The sequence below is a fragment of the Siphateles boraxobius genome, unplaced genomic scaffold (assembly GCF_051911475.1).
Source record: "Siphateles boraxobius isolate OS27281-9 unplaced genomic scaffold, OSU_SipBor_1 22, whole genome shotgun sequence".
In the NCBI taxonomy this organism is placed as follows: Eukaryota; Metazoa; Chordata; class Actinopteri; order Cypriniformes; family Leuciscidae; genus Siphateles; species Siphateles boraxobius.
This window is the reverse complement of record NW_027508833.1, coordinates 35415608-35431852: the sequence shown is the minus strand read 5'-3', so window position 1 is coordinate 35431852 and position 16245 is coordinate 35415608. Positions and strand designations below refer to the sequence as shown.

General features: G+C 38.7%; 1 protein-coding gene across 1 annotated transcript in view; it reads right to left on the bottom strand.

The window, feature by feature from the left end:
* The window catches only part of insyn2ab (inhibitory synaptic factor 2Ab), a 48444-nt gene that overhangs the window by 5422 nt on the left and 26777 nt on the right, over positions 1-16245 (bottom strand). Inside the window, exon 3 of the mRNA XM_077239937.1 lies at positions 15572-15643. Within this exon, the coding sequence (XP_077096052.1) occupies positions 15572-15643 (72 nt within the window). The remainder of the gene's footprint in view (positions 1-15571; positions 15644-16245) is intronic.

Sequence of the window (16245 nt, the reverse complement as noted above, 5' to 3'; positions counted from 1 at the left end):
AATTCGGGTGGCCAGGGCGGAGCCTGCAGTTCAGGAGACCAGGGCGGACACTGCCGTTCGGGCGGAGCCTGCGATTCGGGAGACTAAGGCGGAGACTGCCGTTCGGGCCCTCACCAGGAGGTTGTGACCATAGGCATAATATTAACATAGATGCCCTATTGGCCGCTTTGGAACGTTGCTGCGTTACTTCAACACGTCCGCCATATTGCTGAGGGCAAGACTGCGCTGTAAACAAATGCAAGTAAACGGGTGTAAATATAAATATTATTGTGTAAATAAATAAACGGGTTAAAAATAACGTTTACATATATCAACCGATTTCAGTGGTTTGTCCGTTGTGTACAAAAAAAAGTTTAAATCTCTAGTTATTTAAAATCTCTATAGTTATGAATAAAATGATAAAATCTCCCGTTATGAAAGTTATGGAAAAGTTGCCCTCCACAATATGGTGGCATCGTTGACGTACGATTCAGTGGCCAATAGGGCGTCTATGTATTTATTATGTCTATAGTGGTGACTAGCTGGTGACCATGATAATTATATTATCACGTCTGTAATCTGTTTCTACAAATGTTTTTGTAAAAAAATTAAATCATAATAATATTAATACTGTGCATAATTTTATCAAAAAGCAATTTATACATTTTAATAGATGTTTTGACAAAAATTTACAAAAAGTCTTTTAAAGAAATAATTCACCCAAAAACTCTTGTCATTCCAAACCTTTATGGTGAATAATAATAATCGAATGTTCATCAAAAAGAGCAGCAATTTATGAACTTTAATATACAGTATACTTTAACAAAAAAACAAAAAAACGGAATAGTTCAGCCAAAAACATAATGATGATGCAATGTCAAAAACAAAGTCATTCCCAACCTTTTTGGTGAATTTTTTTGGAAAAGAGCAGATTGAACATTGTGCAAAATATCTCCTAATGTTCCCTGTAAAGACAGACCCATATGGTTTGGAACAACATGAGGTTGAGTAAATAAATGTTAATTTTTGTGTGAACAATCCTTTAGGCTTCCAGTAAATTCACAGGAATTTAATTTGAAATTGATTTTAAATAAACCGCTGTGATTATGAATAGGCAAATGTTAAAATAACTCCCAGTTGTTAATATCAAATATAAGTGACCCTGGTTCTTGCTCAATTATTTGCTTCACTGCTTCTCTGTAATGCAGAAACATACACACACAAACATACAGTCAAACTCAGGGGGCAGTAAACATGGAGCTAAATATTTAATCACAGTAACACTGATGTTATCCTTTATATAGGTATACAAACATTCAGTTGTGTGCTTGGGTCAATGGCAGGGTACAAATGTCAGATGCCACAAATATTACCACAGGGAAAAATTGTAATAAAGTTCAATCTTGGACACGACAATGTCAAATAATGTTCCAGTACGAGATCCCAATATCCCAAATGATTTTAGAAGGAGTCCTAAAGGTTTTTATCCGCGAAAGATCAGTTGGATAATTTCTGAAGGTTTTACAGAAGCTATTGGATTATTATCAAGCTCTGTAATTTTTGCTTGAGTGGCTCCGTTGTCCTTCCCTGGTGTGCACATTGCTGGGTCTCTCTGCCACTTCTTATTCAAACTATACCGCTATACCCTCTTGTGTCCATGTGGTGCTCGTGGACAGGTCAGGCCAAGGTTGTGCTAAAGGACAGGCCCGTCATGTGACTAATGGCCACATTGTACTTGCAGCCTTGTAAAGGAAGCCGCAGAGTGAACTTATCCAGTCCACTATGCCAGCAACAGGCATCACAATCAGCACTTCCTCACTGGCCGCTCTCCCAGCTCAGGGCAGGAAATGAGATTTTTGGCAATCAGACAATCAGACTTCCTCTTGTCTTCTGTTTCCTCTCCTCTGTTTGGTAGTGAAGAACTGATCTGCTCATTAGTGCTAAGTGGAGTATACGCAGTGTTCAGCACCAGTGAGCACCGGCATCCAACTGCAAAAATCTTCACTCTCTGGGTCAATCCTACTATACAGTATGATTATTTTTATCATATTTATAGAGGTCCAAATGTTCTTTAAAATAAAGAAAGAAAAAGAACGAATAATAATACAGAAGGTATGTCAAATTCTGACATTATTAGACTTTTTTATTTAGACTTTTCACTTTAAAAGTTTTCAAATCTTTTTAAAAATATTATTATGAATTAAAAAAATATATAATAAAGCAACAGGAGCATTTTCACTAGTGGTCCCAAACATATGGACCCCACCGTATAGCTTAATATTTGAAAGTTTTTTTGTTTTGTTTTTTATCACTTACCAAGTAGGTGAACATAAATATAACTTTCATTAAGAAGTTCATTCATAAGTTCATTAGGAAATCTCTGATCAATATTTCAAACAAAACATTTCACTATGGAAATAGTAATATTGTTTTTTTTTCTGGATACTTCATACTGCTTAAGCCCCCCTGTTGTTAAACACAATATTGAAAGCCCCCCTTCCATGTAGACTATAAAATTTCCAGTATTTCTGCTGTAATTATGGCTTTTTTGTTAACAGAAACTGGAAGAATTGGAACAATTAATTTTGTGATTCCATAAACATCCTGCGGCCCCCTTAGAAGTTTTCTGAGGCCCCCTAGTGGGCCCCATATTGATTTTCATCCTGTTTAAATATCTTTTTAACTGGCATGTGTCACGTGTGGTGATGCCATCCAAAATGAGAATGCAGGAATTTAGTCCAATAAAGCTTTAATCCAAATAGAGTTACACAGGAGAATCTCAAAAGAACACAAACCCTTAGCACATTAAATACTGACAATCACCAACAAAGAACTAAACAAAAGAGGGAGAACTAACACAGAAGTGACAAGCAAACTAATGATCGACAGCTGAACTTAATAATTAACCAAGGAGACAAACTAGGAAACAATCAAGGCTAAACTGAACTGAAGGACAAGAAACAAACACATACTGTAGTAACGAAAAAACAACTAAATAAAACATAATCCTGACAGCATGAACCTCCAAGAAGTGACATCATCATGTTGGGACAGCAGCACAATAAACATTAGTAAGTATTAACTTGAATTATATGATGTTTTCTGTCATTAGTTGATTTGTATTTTTTTTCCCCCAAGCATTCCATCCTGTTTGATTAAAATACATAAATCAATTTGATTTGATAAAAATGTCAAAAGATGATTAAAATTAACTTATTAAAAGGTCCCTTTTAAAAAATTTGCAAAATGCAAGCCTATGGTCAACATTGGTCATCGTCTACTTTTTACATCGTTTACACTTTAGTTGGTTTGTATTGTTGCAAATTTTCAAAGCAAATTTTCTTGGTGTACACTTCCAAAAGATCCACAGCAGTATTACTCCAAACTTTTTTTGTGTTCCCATCCTTTTACTGGTCCAGGTTGAACTAGTTCTTCCAATGTTTTGGCAAATTGATACCATTGTTACTGTCCTTACAGTGTGTATAATTGCTGAGGATTGAGGAAGCTTCGGGAGCTGAAATTTAGATATGCTAATGGGAGTTTCGTTTCAAACACAATCTGTAAGCGGTAGACCAATCACAACGGACTGGGCCATCTGCCCAATCAGAGCAGAGTAGGCTTGTGGAATGGAAGAGTTTATAGAGACCAATCTTCATCCAAACCTTTTGAGACACTTTTTTACCCAGAAATCAGGTGATGTGCAATATGTTTTTTGACCTTGGATGCACGTAAATCCCCCAAAAAAGTTACGTTAGCCAGTTTGATTATAAAATGCAATTGTCACTCTTGCTGATAACAAACTTTGTGTGAACGCAGTAATATTTATCACTCTAAAACAGCCATATTCTGCTGCTGTGTGAATGTAGCCATTGTGATTAGCTGCATTTCTCTGAGCTGCCAGGGTGTTGTGTTAGGCTGAGAAATAGAGAGAAAGAACAGGGACACTTTCCTACATTTTGAGAAATCATTTGGTGCTAAATGTGTACTGTATATATACCAAAGGGAGTTATCTTGGACACCGCGCAGCAAAACTGATGGTTGCCACTATTTCAAAACTCTAATGGTTGTTTTTTTCCTACTTCTGATGAATGAGTCATGCCTGTCTCCTGACAGCGCTCCCCAGGGACAGAGGCTGTGGCAGGACGACCACAGGTTGGGCAGTTCATTCTGTCGCTATCTGTCTCCCAGTATGTGTCCAACTACAGAGACATCGCAGCAAAATCACACCATGCAGGCTTCACTACTATGACATATGGGAATGTACAAATATACAAAAGTGCATGTACCTGAATGTATAATACACAGGTACAGATTTTTGAGGGACATGTGCATGCTGATACCATTTTGTCTTTGCATACACAGAAGGTTGCAGAAGCATCCGTTGTTTGCATTACCATATATTTTGCAGCTATATATTTAATGAATTTTAGATTCTTTATTTATCACCACAGAACTCGATTATTTGTTAATTATTTGTCTTCAACAGAGGAGAGAAAGCCATTCAGGTCTGGAATAACATCAGGGAGAATAAATGATGTGATATTTATATTAATGCTTAAGCAGTGACACCGTTAACATACAGTACAGTGCAAGGCCTCATCTTGCAGGCTTGCTTTTTTAACCAATTTGTGCACATGCTTTAGAGAGCATATTCAGCGAATCATGTGGTTCAGTGAAGAAATAAGTCCCTGGATTATAAAGCCGATGCTGTTTTTGCCATATGTTCTGGTGCATTGGGCTTTTGATAAGAATCTTTGTAGCCGTGTTCTTTGAGATATGAGCGCCAAACAAAAGCACTAAGAATTTTGTGCTTAGTTGAGCTGATGCAAACGCAGAATGAGAATCGAGCATCAAGACACAAGTAAAGGCTCAGTTACAACTAAAAATACCCACGGTATACGATGCTTATCAACTCTCTACACATATAGCAAAAAGTCAGGGTCATTTTTTTAAATTTGCTAAATGGCAGTGCTGACCGGTAATACAGTATATTGCTAGTCTTCGATTTTTTTCCCCCAATAGAATATATTTTTAAATTTAATATGTGCATCCTTTTTTAAAATTATATTAACGAGGTTGTGTGGTTTGGACTTTTGTCCATATTAGCTGAAAGCTGCTTAAATGTTCATGAATATGTTATTGCTAATCAATAAATATAGCAGTGTTTAAACTCATAGATTAAGGCCAGTTAAATAGTACACTGAAATTTAATTTAATTACTTTTTAAAAGAGTAAAAATGTGTATATATACCATATTTTTTACACTTGTATTGTAATATGTCACATTTATGTCTTGTTTAGTTCAAAGTTTGTTTAGTTCAAAGCCTGATTCTAGTTCGTAGGTTGTTTCCATGGTTTCTGATTTGTTACACACCTGTTCCATGTTTCGTTATTTATATGTAGTATATTTAAGCCCTCTGTTTTCTTTGTTCTCTTTTCTGTGGTAATGTTATATGTTGCTGTGTAGTTCTGGAGGTGTACATTAAAGTTTCTTAGTTTTTTTCTTCGTATAATAGAAAAGAATAGAATATGTCACACAGTCCTGATATAGAACTCCAAGACACCTGATAAGCTTTCATCAATGCAAAGGTTTAGAGGAGAAATACACATGAAATAGTTTGGGTTAAGTGAAGGATGTGAAGTTGTTTAATGACATAAAACAAAAATGTGGCACAGTATGCTGCAGCCAGCTAGTTGGTTGTTTGCTGGGAGCATGCTGCACTCTTACAGTGCCTTCTCTGTTGCTTTGTGAAAGTTGTGATGGAGAACAGTGTGAGCTATCTTACATCATGCTGGCATCCATTTTAAACCCTGTACAAGTCTGTAGGTGTAGGTGTACAAGTCTGTAGGTGTTTCTCAATGTCAAGGAAGGATCCTCGGAAGGCGTTATTTCGAGGATGCTACGTCATCGACATCCGTCGAAGGACTGTTCCCATGTCGAGGATCCTCAGAATTTCATTCGCCCTTCGTTCGAAAAATATCCCATACACAGGAAAGGATGCATATGTGTAGCCTTCGTGCTCTTAAATCACCCACTATCCTATGCGCCAGCTTTGCTATCTTGTCCAAAAAATAAAAAATGTCAGACGTTAGCGGAGTCGGAGCAATAACGGGGTAATATGCTTTTAAATGTAAGTATTTACGTTACCATACATTTGATATAACCGTAGTACACAAGTAAAGTTTAACGTTTAAATGCCAGTACAAATTACTACCGTATTGATATTACAAATTATACAAATTACGTTATTGATGGCTAACTGAACCAGACCTGTCATTTAAAAATTGTTAGCTTGGTTGCCGTCACCGGCATTTCTTTTATAAATAACTAGTTAAGTTGTACAAAGTAATTTAACATGGTTAGCAGAAGAGAATTCTTTTAAAAGCATTTAAAATCGTACTGACCCCAAACTTTTGAACGGTAGTGTACATCACAACTTTTCGAATTTTTGCAGCGCCAAAAGCGGACCTTTTCAGTGACGTAATGACGTGCACTTGCTAGCCTGTTCCATTTACGTGTTCTCCGAATGCTAAAGAGGAGCCTCGCCTAGCCTCTGAAGGAAATGACTTGGAAGGATCAATCCTGCTAAGGAAGTATCCTTGACATTGAGAAACGGCTTGTATGTTTCATGTGGAGTAAACTGAATGAGCAATGAACTTTGACCCTGTAGCCCTTCTCTGGTCCAGAAGGATTTGGGTGCAGTTGGATAGTGTACAGGAATATCAAAGTACCAGTACATTAGTACGAAATGTATAGGCTACTAAAATAAGAAAACAATGTAATGATATTGATAATGATGCATGCCAGATGTTTAAATGTCTTTATTTTACATTTGATTAAATATTAACTAATCTTAAAACTACATCCAATTTCTGATTGTTTACTTGAATACTGCTGTTACATGCCTGAAAAAAGTACAGTTACTCTAATAAAATTTTACTCCAATAAAATCATTTTCATTTTACTTGAGTAAAAGTACAAACAAACTTAATTTTTAATGTACTTAAGTATTAATAGTAAAACGTAGGGATTGATGAATGTTTATTTAAATTTTATATAGGGCCTACTCCATCCTACTGCTCAAAATGTTTACTTTATTACTAAAACTTGTCATACACTGATAACAATTACTGATAATGCAAGTGTGCAAACAAGTAAAATAATATAAACCTTATAAAATGAGACAAATATGTTGACAAATATAAACAGACATATAATTTTAAACAGATGTCACATATTTGGCAAAATGCGTTAAAATTTAAGGAGAACACTATTCAAACATACTAGTTTTCATTTACAATAATAAATCCCAAAATTCTGCATTAGTAACTTTTAGCGCCATCAGTCACACACACTAGAGCTCCGAGGATCTCTCATTCTTGGATCATTTTGATTCAGACTTGTGAGTTCAGTGAATTATTTACTCGAGAACAGATGCAATCGGATCCGTCCAATCCACGAAAGAATCGTTTAGTGCTATTTGCAAACCGATTTAACAGGTTTTCTGAAAAGAATGAGCGCATTCACAAATCAGACTCCGCTATTGCGTCTCGGAGCAGGTGACGATTTCTTCAGTTTAAAATAAGGAGAAAAGACTAAATGCAGTAGAGTAAAAAGTATTATATTATGCTTTCGAATGTAGTGAAGAAAAATATTCCCTAAATAAAAATACTGCAATCAAATAAAGATATTTGAAAAATGTACTTGTACTAAAATACTTTGTAACTGTCAATTTTTTTGAAATACTTGAAAGCTGCATGCCATTATTTTAATTTAATATGTGTTAAAACATTACTATAGGATGTAATAATAACAGTAAGTAGGGCATATTAAATAAATATGTTATATATTAACTTTGGCTGTTGAATCGTAATTGACACAGAGACTTGTGAAATATCACTGGTATAGGTATCGGATACTTAAAGTGGTTCATAACAACACAATATTGTAGAATAAAGTGCTCTGTCTGACCACACGCACACACACACACACACACACACACACACACACACACACACTCACTCACTCATAGACAGGCTTTGATTCAGTTACCCCACCCAAAGCGGGAATCACCTTTCGCCTCTTCGCCACCTCATCACTTTGGTAACTATGACAACCACATCATCCTCACCAATACATCTCTCTCTCTCTCTCTCACTCTCTCTCTCTCTCTGTTTCTGCTCAGTATTCCTCTCATACTAATGTCACAGTGTGTCCTCTTCTGTTAGAACCTTCCAATGGTGAGGTTATACGGGATATCTGGAAAAGGCACTGAACTGCAATTTAAACTATGTTGCTCATCCAAACTCACGGTCCCTTCCACTGTGAACTGTTTCTACCAGAGAACCGATACCAATTATAGCTTTTACGAATCAGATCCTTCAATTTCATGGTTTGCTTAACAAACAGAAGTACCCCTGAGCAGAACAGATGAATATTCACAATAATACAAACAATCAAATAAACAGTCCTTTAATGTTAACAGATGTTAACAATATTATCATATCTTACTGGTGCAAATTGGGATTGACTCTAAGGGCTCTATTTAAACGACATAAGCGCATGGCCTAAAGCACACGGCACAAGTGCACTTAGGGTGTGTCCGAATCCACTTTTGCTAGTTTAATGATGGGAAATATGGTCAGCCGCATGGTCTAAAAGGGTTGTCACTATCCTCTTAATGAGTAATGGGTGTGTTTTGGGTGTAACATGAAATATACCAACCAGAGTCTCATCTCCCATTCCCTTTAAAAGCCAGTTACGCTCGCGCAAGGGCGGACTGGTATTTACATGACGAAATTTACAAGCGGAAAAACTGAGGGACCTATCATACGCCCGGCGCAATGCAGCGCCAAGCACGACACAATTGTTTTTTGCTAGTTTCAGTCCGACATAGTTCTCATTACATTTTCACCTCCAGCACCATGTTGTTTAAATAGCAAATGTATTTGGGCGTGCTGGTCTGAAAACAAGGTGTTCAGACGCATTGTTGGCGCGTTGCTATTTTGAGGCAACTGAAATAGACTGCCATTGACTGACAAAAACCTGGTCTAAAGTCAATGGCGCAATATTTTTTTTTTGTAATTTAAAGGGTTAGTTCGCCCATTTAAGACATGAAGTTGTATGGAATCCTTACCAGCACTATAGTGCATACACACTGACCCACTCTGTAGTCACCTCCCTGGTCAGAGTTTTGGCTGCTGGAAGTTTTCAAGAAAGTACTCCCGGTTAGTGTCCGGGGCCTCAAAACTGTGCGTTTTTACGTGAAAAAATGATTTGCGTTTCAAAGCTTGATTAATTTAACACACAAAAAACACGCCGGTCAAAATTCATACCTCAGTTTTAATCGGCACTATTTTCTTTCCATTTCTATCAATCCGCGCTGCTGTCAACGTCAACAGTGCGCACGTTCCGATCAGCTGTCCCATAGTGTCTTAAATGGGCGAACTAACCCTTTAAAGAGTGCATTAGTAATGTGTGGGGTCCACAACGCGCTTACACTCTGCTTACTACACTCACAGGGACGCGGAGCAGCACACAAACTAGACAATTATTAATTGTCATCGACGGGACAAGCCGGATTCCACCATATCTTTATGTACACAATATTAATCTTTTACATTGTAATCCTTTTATTTTAAATAATTGGCTAGTTAGTGTGCTGCTCCGTGTCCCTGTGTGTGTAATAAGCAGAGTGTACGCATGTTGTGGACCCGCCTATAGGCGCACATTACTAATGTGCTATTTAAATAACAAAACAAAATACTGCAACATTGATTTTAGACCAGGTTTTTGTCAGTCATTTGCGCAGTATATATCAGTTGCCTCAAAATAGCAACGTGCCAACAATGCGGCCTGAACACACCTCGTTTTCAGACCAACACATTCATGGGCATTTGCTATTTAAACAACGTGGCGCAGAATGTGAACACACTTAGGGTCAAACACGCTTCCGTCATGCTTGATGCTGCATTGCACCAGGTGTATGATAGGGCCCTAAGACTTTTTATGACTTTTCCCAATGACTTTTTTTTTTTTTTCAATTAGTCTGTTTAGTCTCATTCTGGCATCATTTACTCACCATTATGTCGTTTCACACTTATTTGAAAAATAAAATATTTAAAAAATATATAATATATTTATTAAATATATTTACCACATAATATATTTATTGTATAGTGATAATAATTACAATAATATTTATTAAAAAAAACAGTATTTAAAAATTTCATTGTTGATTTTAAATTATTTTAATTTAACAATTACTTCTAAATAATCTGCCAATTACTGTGTGTGCATGAGAGTGTGCACTGTGCACTCTTTGGTGAATTTGTTTTAGCTTTTCTCTATTGTAGCATAACTCCAGCCCTCTGGGCTAGTGTTCACAAAAGAGCTGACATGATGATACATTATATGCATATCTGTGTGTATTTGACTTCCCTCACTGTGTAAACTGAATTGCATATTTTTGATTTCTTTTCTGACCCAGGTAATGAATTTCAGGCCGTCTGGTTTGCGGTGAAATGCTGCATTTGTTTGATGATAGATTGCATGCTTTGTACATGTCACTGCATTTGATTTCAATGTGTAAATGAATTAATACAAAAATGCTTTTGAGGCAAAACGTTTTTTGCTTCCATGTGCCAACTTATTGCTGTAAAACAAACATTAATGAATACATAGCCATGTGTGTATGATATCTGTCTGTGTGTGTGCGTGCGTGTGTAATTTAGGTTTGCTGCATTCTGGATTTCAAAGACATACTAGTTTGAAACGACACGAGTGTGAGTAATTTTTTTTACATAATGTTATAATGTTCTCATAGGTCCACTTTTAATGTTAACAAGATTTTTACATCAAACAACTAATTTAGAAGTAATAGGCTATTTTCTATCCTGTTTTTGACCCTATTTGAAACACTTTATTTTGATAGACTTGCCCCATTCAAGACTGCATCCGTCTACTGCTAATTACTGGGTAACAGTTTTGCATATTAAAATAATTTCCAATGTTCCGCCATTAAACATGAGGGATAGTTTTAAAACTTCACAAATACAAGTATTGTATTGTATGACCTTATATTATTGTTGAAAAGAAGATGTGTTTATCTTGTTACAAACATTTAAGCGTATTACATATGCTTTATAAGTCTTGGTTGTGACACATAAAGTTTAAGTAGGCTACTTGGAGTTACCAAAGTTATAGTTGACAGGATAACTTTACATGTTTTGCGTAAACTAATTATAAATGAATTAATTACCATTGTTTGCTGCACTGTTGTTCTTATATTCATCGTTCATCATTTTCAGTAAAGTGACATTTAAAGTGAAGTGAGTACATATCAAACAAATTGTATCAGACAAAGCAATAGTGACCCATGGTAAAAACATTGTTACACACACTCGTGTTGCGACATTGCTGGATTAGAGATAGTTGTCAATGTATCATCTTTTATTTTCAGTCTCCCTGAACAGTCTTGTTTTTAAAAAAAAAAAAGAATTAAAAAAAAGAATCCGCAGTAAAATGAAGCCAACACAAAATGGGTCTTGCTGATGCGATCTGTAAATTCGTTAAAAATAAAATTCAGAAACTGTCATGAATCTGCCCTCGTGTCCTTGATTTTCTCTTGTCTTGAGGCAGGATCATGACAGAATCATGTTTTGTGTGCAAGCACATGGTCTTGTTTTGAGCCATGTGCTTGTGTTGTCTCGTCATGTAACTCCGCCCCCTTGTTATCCTCGTCTCGTCTTGATTGTCTAGTCAGTTTCACCTGTCCTTGTCATTAGTGTTCCCTTTATAATCCCCTTGTGTTTGCTGTCCTGTGTCGGTTCATTGTTATATCTTGTTATACATCATGTGTGTTATACTTTGTGTTACCTTGTGATTCCTGTCTGAGTGCTTTGCTAATCTTTGTCATCCTCGTGAGTACCCTGTCAAGTGCATTGTCTTCAGAGAAGTTCTGTCTCCTCGTTTGCTGTTTTATTTTACCGTCAAGTCATTACCAAGTTTTGTCAACCCTGTTCCAGTCCTGTTTTGCCCCCTCGCGGGTTTTGTTTTCCTGTTTTGTCTATTAATAAACTTTGTGTAATCGCATACTGTCTGCGCTTGGGTTCGTTCCTGATCAGCCGTAACAGAATGTACCGACCAATAAAGAACCCAGCAGACAGTATGTCCTTCCAATCGGAGTTCCGGGAGCGATGCTGGTCGTCCACACCAACCAACGGTGAACGGGTCATTTGCCCTATCCCGTCCCAGGGTGAGCAGATCATGAGGGATTATGCCCGTCTATGGGATCTCTTTTCCCGGGAGGATCTGCAGGCCTCTTCCACAGGCTCTCCACCCTCTGCTAGTCTGCCGGTGATCCCGGAGGGTCGTGTTATAGGCGTCGCGACGCTTGGGGACCAGGCTGGCTCCCTCACGACTCCTGGCACTTCATCTACCCCCTTCAGTCTTCGTGGAAAAACGAGGAAGACGGCTGTCGTGGGAGTCGGCGTCAGAGTCCTCCTCCGCAGAGTTGGCTGTACCTGCGGTGGTTTCCGCTGAGCTTCCCCAACCCGTCTCAGCTCCGGCGATGGTCTCTGCTTCGCAACCTAGGAGGAAGAGGGGAGCCTCCCGTTCTTCGCCCGCTGCAGTCACAGAGCCCGCTGCAGTCACAGAGCCCGCTGCAGTCACAGAGCCCGCTGCAGTCACAGAGCCCGCTGCAGTCACAGAGCCCGCTGCAGTCACAGAGCCCGCTGCAGTCACAGAGCCCGCTGCAGTCACAGAGCCCGCTGCAGTCACAGAGCCCGCTGCAGTCACAGAGCCCGCTGCAGTCACAGAGCCCGCTGCAGTCACAGAGCCCGCTGCAGTCACAGAGCCCGCTGCAGTCACAGAGCCCGCTGCAGTCACAGAGCCCGCTGCAGTCACAGAGCCCGCTGCAGTCACAGAGCCCGCTGCAGTCACAGAGCCCGCTGCAGTCACAGAGCCCGCTGCAGTCACAGAGCCCGCTGCAGTCACAGAGCCCGCTGCAGTCACAGAGCCCGCTGCAGACAGCGCTTCTTCCGAGTCTGATTTGAGCGCTTCATCCGAGTCTGTTTTCATGTGTGCCGAGTCTGATTCAGTGAGTTCTGTTCCCGCTCCACAGCCGTCTGCTACGTCCCCTGTTATGTGTCCTGTTCCTTTTCCCGCTGTTTCCCCAGTCAGAAGTCTTGTCTCGCCACCCTCAGCTTCCCCTGTCGTGATTCCCTCTCCGTCGTCCACTGTTCCTCCTGTCCCTAATCAACCCCGGACTGTTTCCTCCGAGACTCCTCATGTGTCCCGATCCAAACCTGCCCGGATTCCTCGCCCTAAGCCCTCAGCCCGTTTTCCGAAGACCCCCAGCACACCCATCCACCCTGGACCACCCCCCATGAACTCTGTGTTTCCTCCGCCACCTCTTCCTTGTTTGTTATTTTTATTGTTGCATCCTAACCCTGTTGTTGTGTTTTCGTGTTTGCCGTTACTGTTATTTGTCATGTTTCAATGTCTCAGTCTGTCATGTCCCGTGTTTGATGTCCCCTTGAGGAGCGTCTGGTAGCCGCTCCTTCTGGTGGGGGTTCTGTCATGATTCTGCCCTCGTGTCCTTGATTTTCTCTTGTCTTGAGGCAGGATCATGACAGAATCATGTTTTGTGTGCAAGCACATGGTCTTGTTTTAGCCATGTGCTTGTGTGGTCTCGTTATGTAACTCCGCCCCCTTGTTATCCTCGTCTCGTCTTGATTGTCTAGTCAGTTTCACCTGTCCTTGTCATTAGTGTTCCCTTTATAATCCCCTTGTGTTTGCTGTCCTGTGTCGGTTCATTGTTATATCTTGTTATACATCATGTGTGTTATACTTCGTGTTACCTTGTGATTCCTGTCTGAGTGCTTTTGGTAATCTTTGTCATCCTCGTGAGTACCCTGTCAAGTGCATTGTCTTCAGAGAAGTTCTGTCTCTTCGTTTGCTGTTTTATTTTACCGTCAAGTCATTACCAAGTTTTGTCAACCCTGTTCCAGTCCTGTTTTGCCCCCTCGCGGGTTTTGTTTTCCTGTTTTGTCTATTAATAAACTTTGTGTAATCGCATACTGTCTGCGCTTGGGTTCGTTCCTGATCAGCCGTAACAGAAACGCTCTCTTAATGTTAGGATCACAAGGAAGGAAATGCAAAGACTGTTTTTCCACAACTTGGCACTGAAAAATGTCTTGTAATCCTCAGAAGCATATTTTGTTGCTGGAGTAATCCTTTGTTTGCATCTCTCTCTTTTTTTACTACTACATGACAACGCGGATCGGTGGACAGGGCTGGAGAGGCAATGATGTAGAAGTAAGCATTGATCTTCTTCTGCAGAGGCGCTATTGCATCGCACTTGATCTCATACTGAGACGAGTCACTTTACCAGCCTGATTTGAATAAAAGCTGTATTTGGACTAACAAGGAAGCTTTGAGTTCTGAAACGTATAGGATTTTTTTTTTTACAGTACAATTACGTCTTATAAGCCAAAACATCAAGGAAAATATGATTTCTCAATTCATGACCTCTTTAAATCATCCAACCCATATGTGTTTATGTTTGTGTGTAGCGAGAGAGAGAAAGAAAAACAGAAAAAGAGAGATAGGGAATGTGGAATGACGAAACATGCTATTTGCGTAGAAAATGAGAGCATTTTAGATGCTTTTAAAGTGCTTAATTTAAAGTCAACAGGCCCCTTTAACTGCAAACCCATTTAGAGATTATTGCTTTTATAACAAGATAATTGAAAGTGAAAGTGAAAGTGAAAGTGACACGTGATGGCCAAGTATGGTAACCCATACTTGGAATTTGACCTCTGCATTTAACCCATCCAAGTAAGTGCACACACATTAGGAGCAGAGTAGTGAGTAGTGAACACACACACACTGCAAACGTGGATACACACACCCGGAGCAGCGGGCAGCCTTGAGTGGCGCCCGGGGAGCGATTGGGGGTTAGGTGCCTTGCTCAAGGACACCTCACTCATATTCCTGCCGGTACTGGAATTGAACCAGCAACCTTTGGGTCACCAGTCCAACTCTGTTACCATTAGGCCATGACTGCCCCTTAATTAACAGGAATGGCTATGTTTCTGAGAATCATAGAATTATATTAGCTATACCTATCTTGCATTCCTGTATAACAAACAAACTTTAAAAAAAAAAAGTAAATCTACGAATGGATTTTTCAATTGGTCTGGTAAAAAGGAATAAAGTTTATATGCTGCATGCATCAAAGGAACTCACTCAGTCATGATATTTTTCATTTTACCCTTGAAAATTTTCATTGGTAGAAGAGCTCAGGCTAACAGCATGAATTTTATACTCTTCAGTTCTTCAAAGCTCTACTGCAACAGAGACAAATTTGACAATATAATTGGACACTGTAGCTGCACTTGAACAAATATTTGTTTGGGATATCTGCACCTTAGTATGTAAATTAATCTTTGAATCAAGGATTCAGTTGCCTCTCTGTGTGAGTATTATCCATGGAGCATCAAAATGTGCAATAAAAAAAAAAATCAACAAGTAATAAAATTTGTGCCAAGCTCAAAGATTCAGATATAGTATCAGATTGAGACTCACCTGTAGATGATGCAGGCACTGTTACGACACGTGTCACAGTTGGATGTGTCCTGCCCAGTTCGATATGACAGTCTGTGGAAAAACAGTGTGTGATAAATGTACTGTAGCATAAAGAAAAAATACAACTCTTAACTTAAAGGGATAGTTCACACAAAAATGAAAATTATGTTATCAATTAAATCACCCTCATGTCATTCAAAACCTGTATGACTTTCTGTGGAACACTAAAAAAGACATTTTGAAGAATGTTGAAGTCCAAACGACATTGGGCCCCATTGAATTTCACTGTATGGACAAAAAATGGTAATTCATGCAAGTTTAAAACAGAATGAGGGTGAGTAAATTATGATAGAATTTTCATTTTTGGTTGAACTATCCACTATTTTGGGGTGAACTATTTTATATATAGGAAGCATTCAATTAATCAGAAGTGATGGTAAAAACAATTCTGAAAAAATCATGGTTTCCACAAAATATTAACCAGCACAACAGTTTTCATTGATCATAATAAGAAATGTATTAAGCATCAAATCAGCATATCAGAATTATTTCTGAAGGATCTTATGACACTGAAGAATGGAACAGCACCACAGAAATAATTTTACAATTTTAAAATATATTAAAATAAAACAGTATTGTATTTTTAATAAATTAAATGCAGCTATGGTGATAGC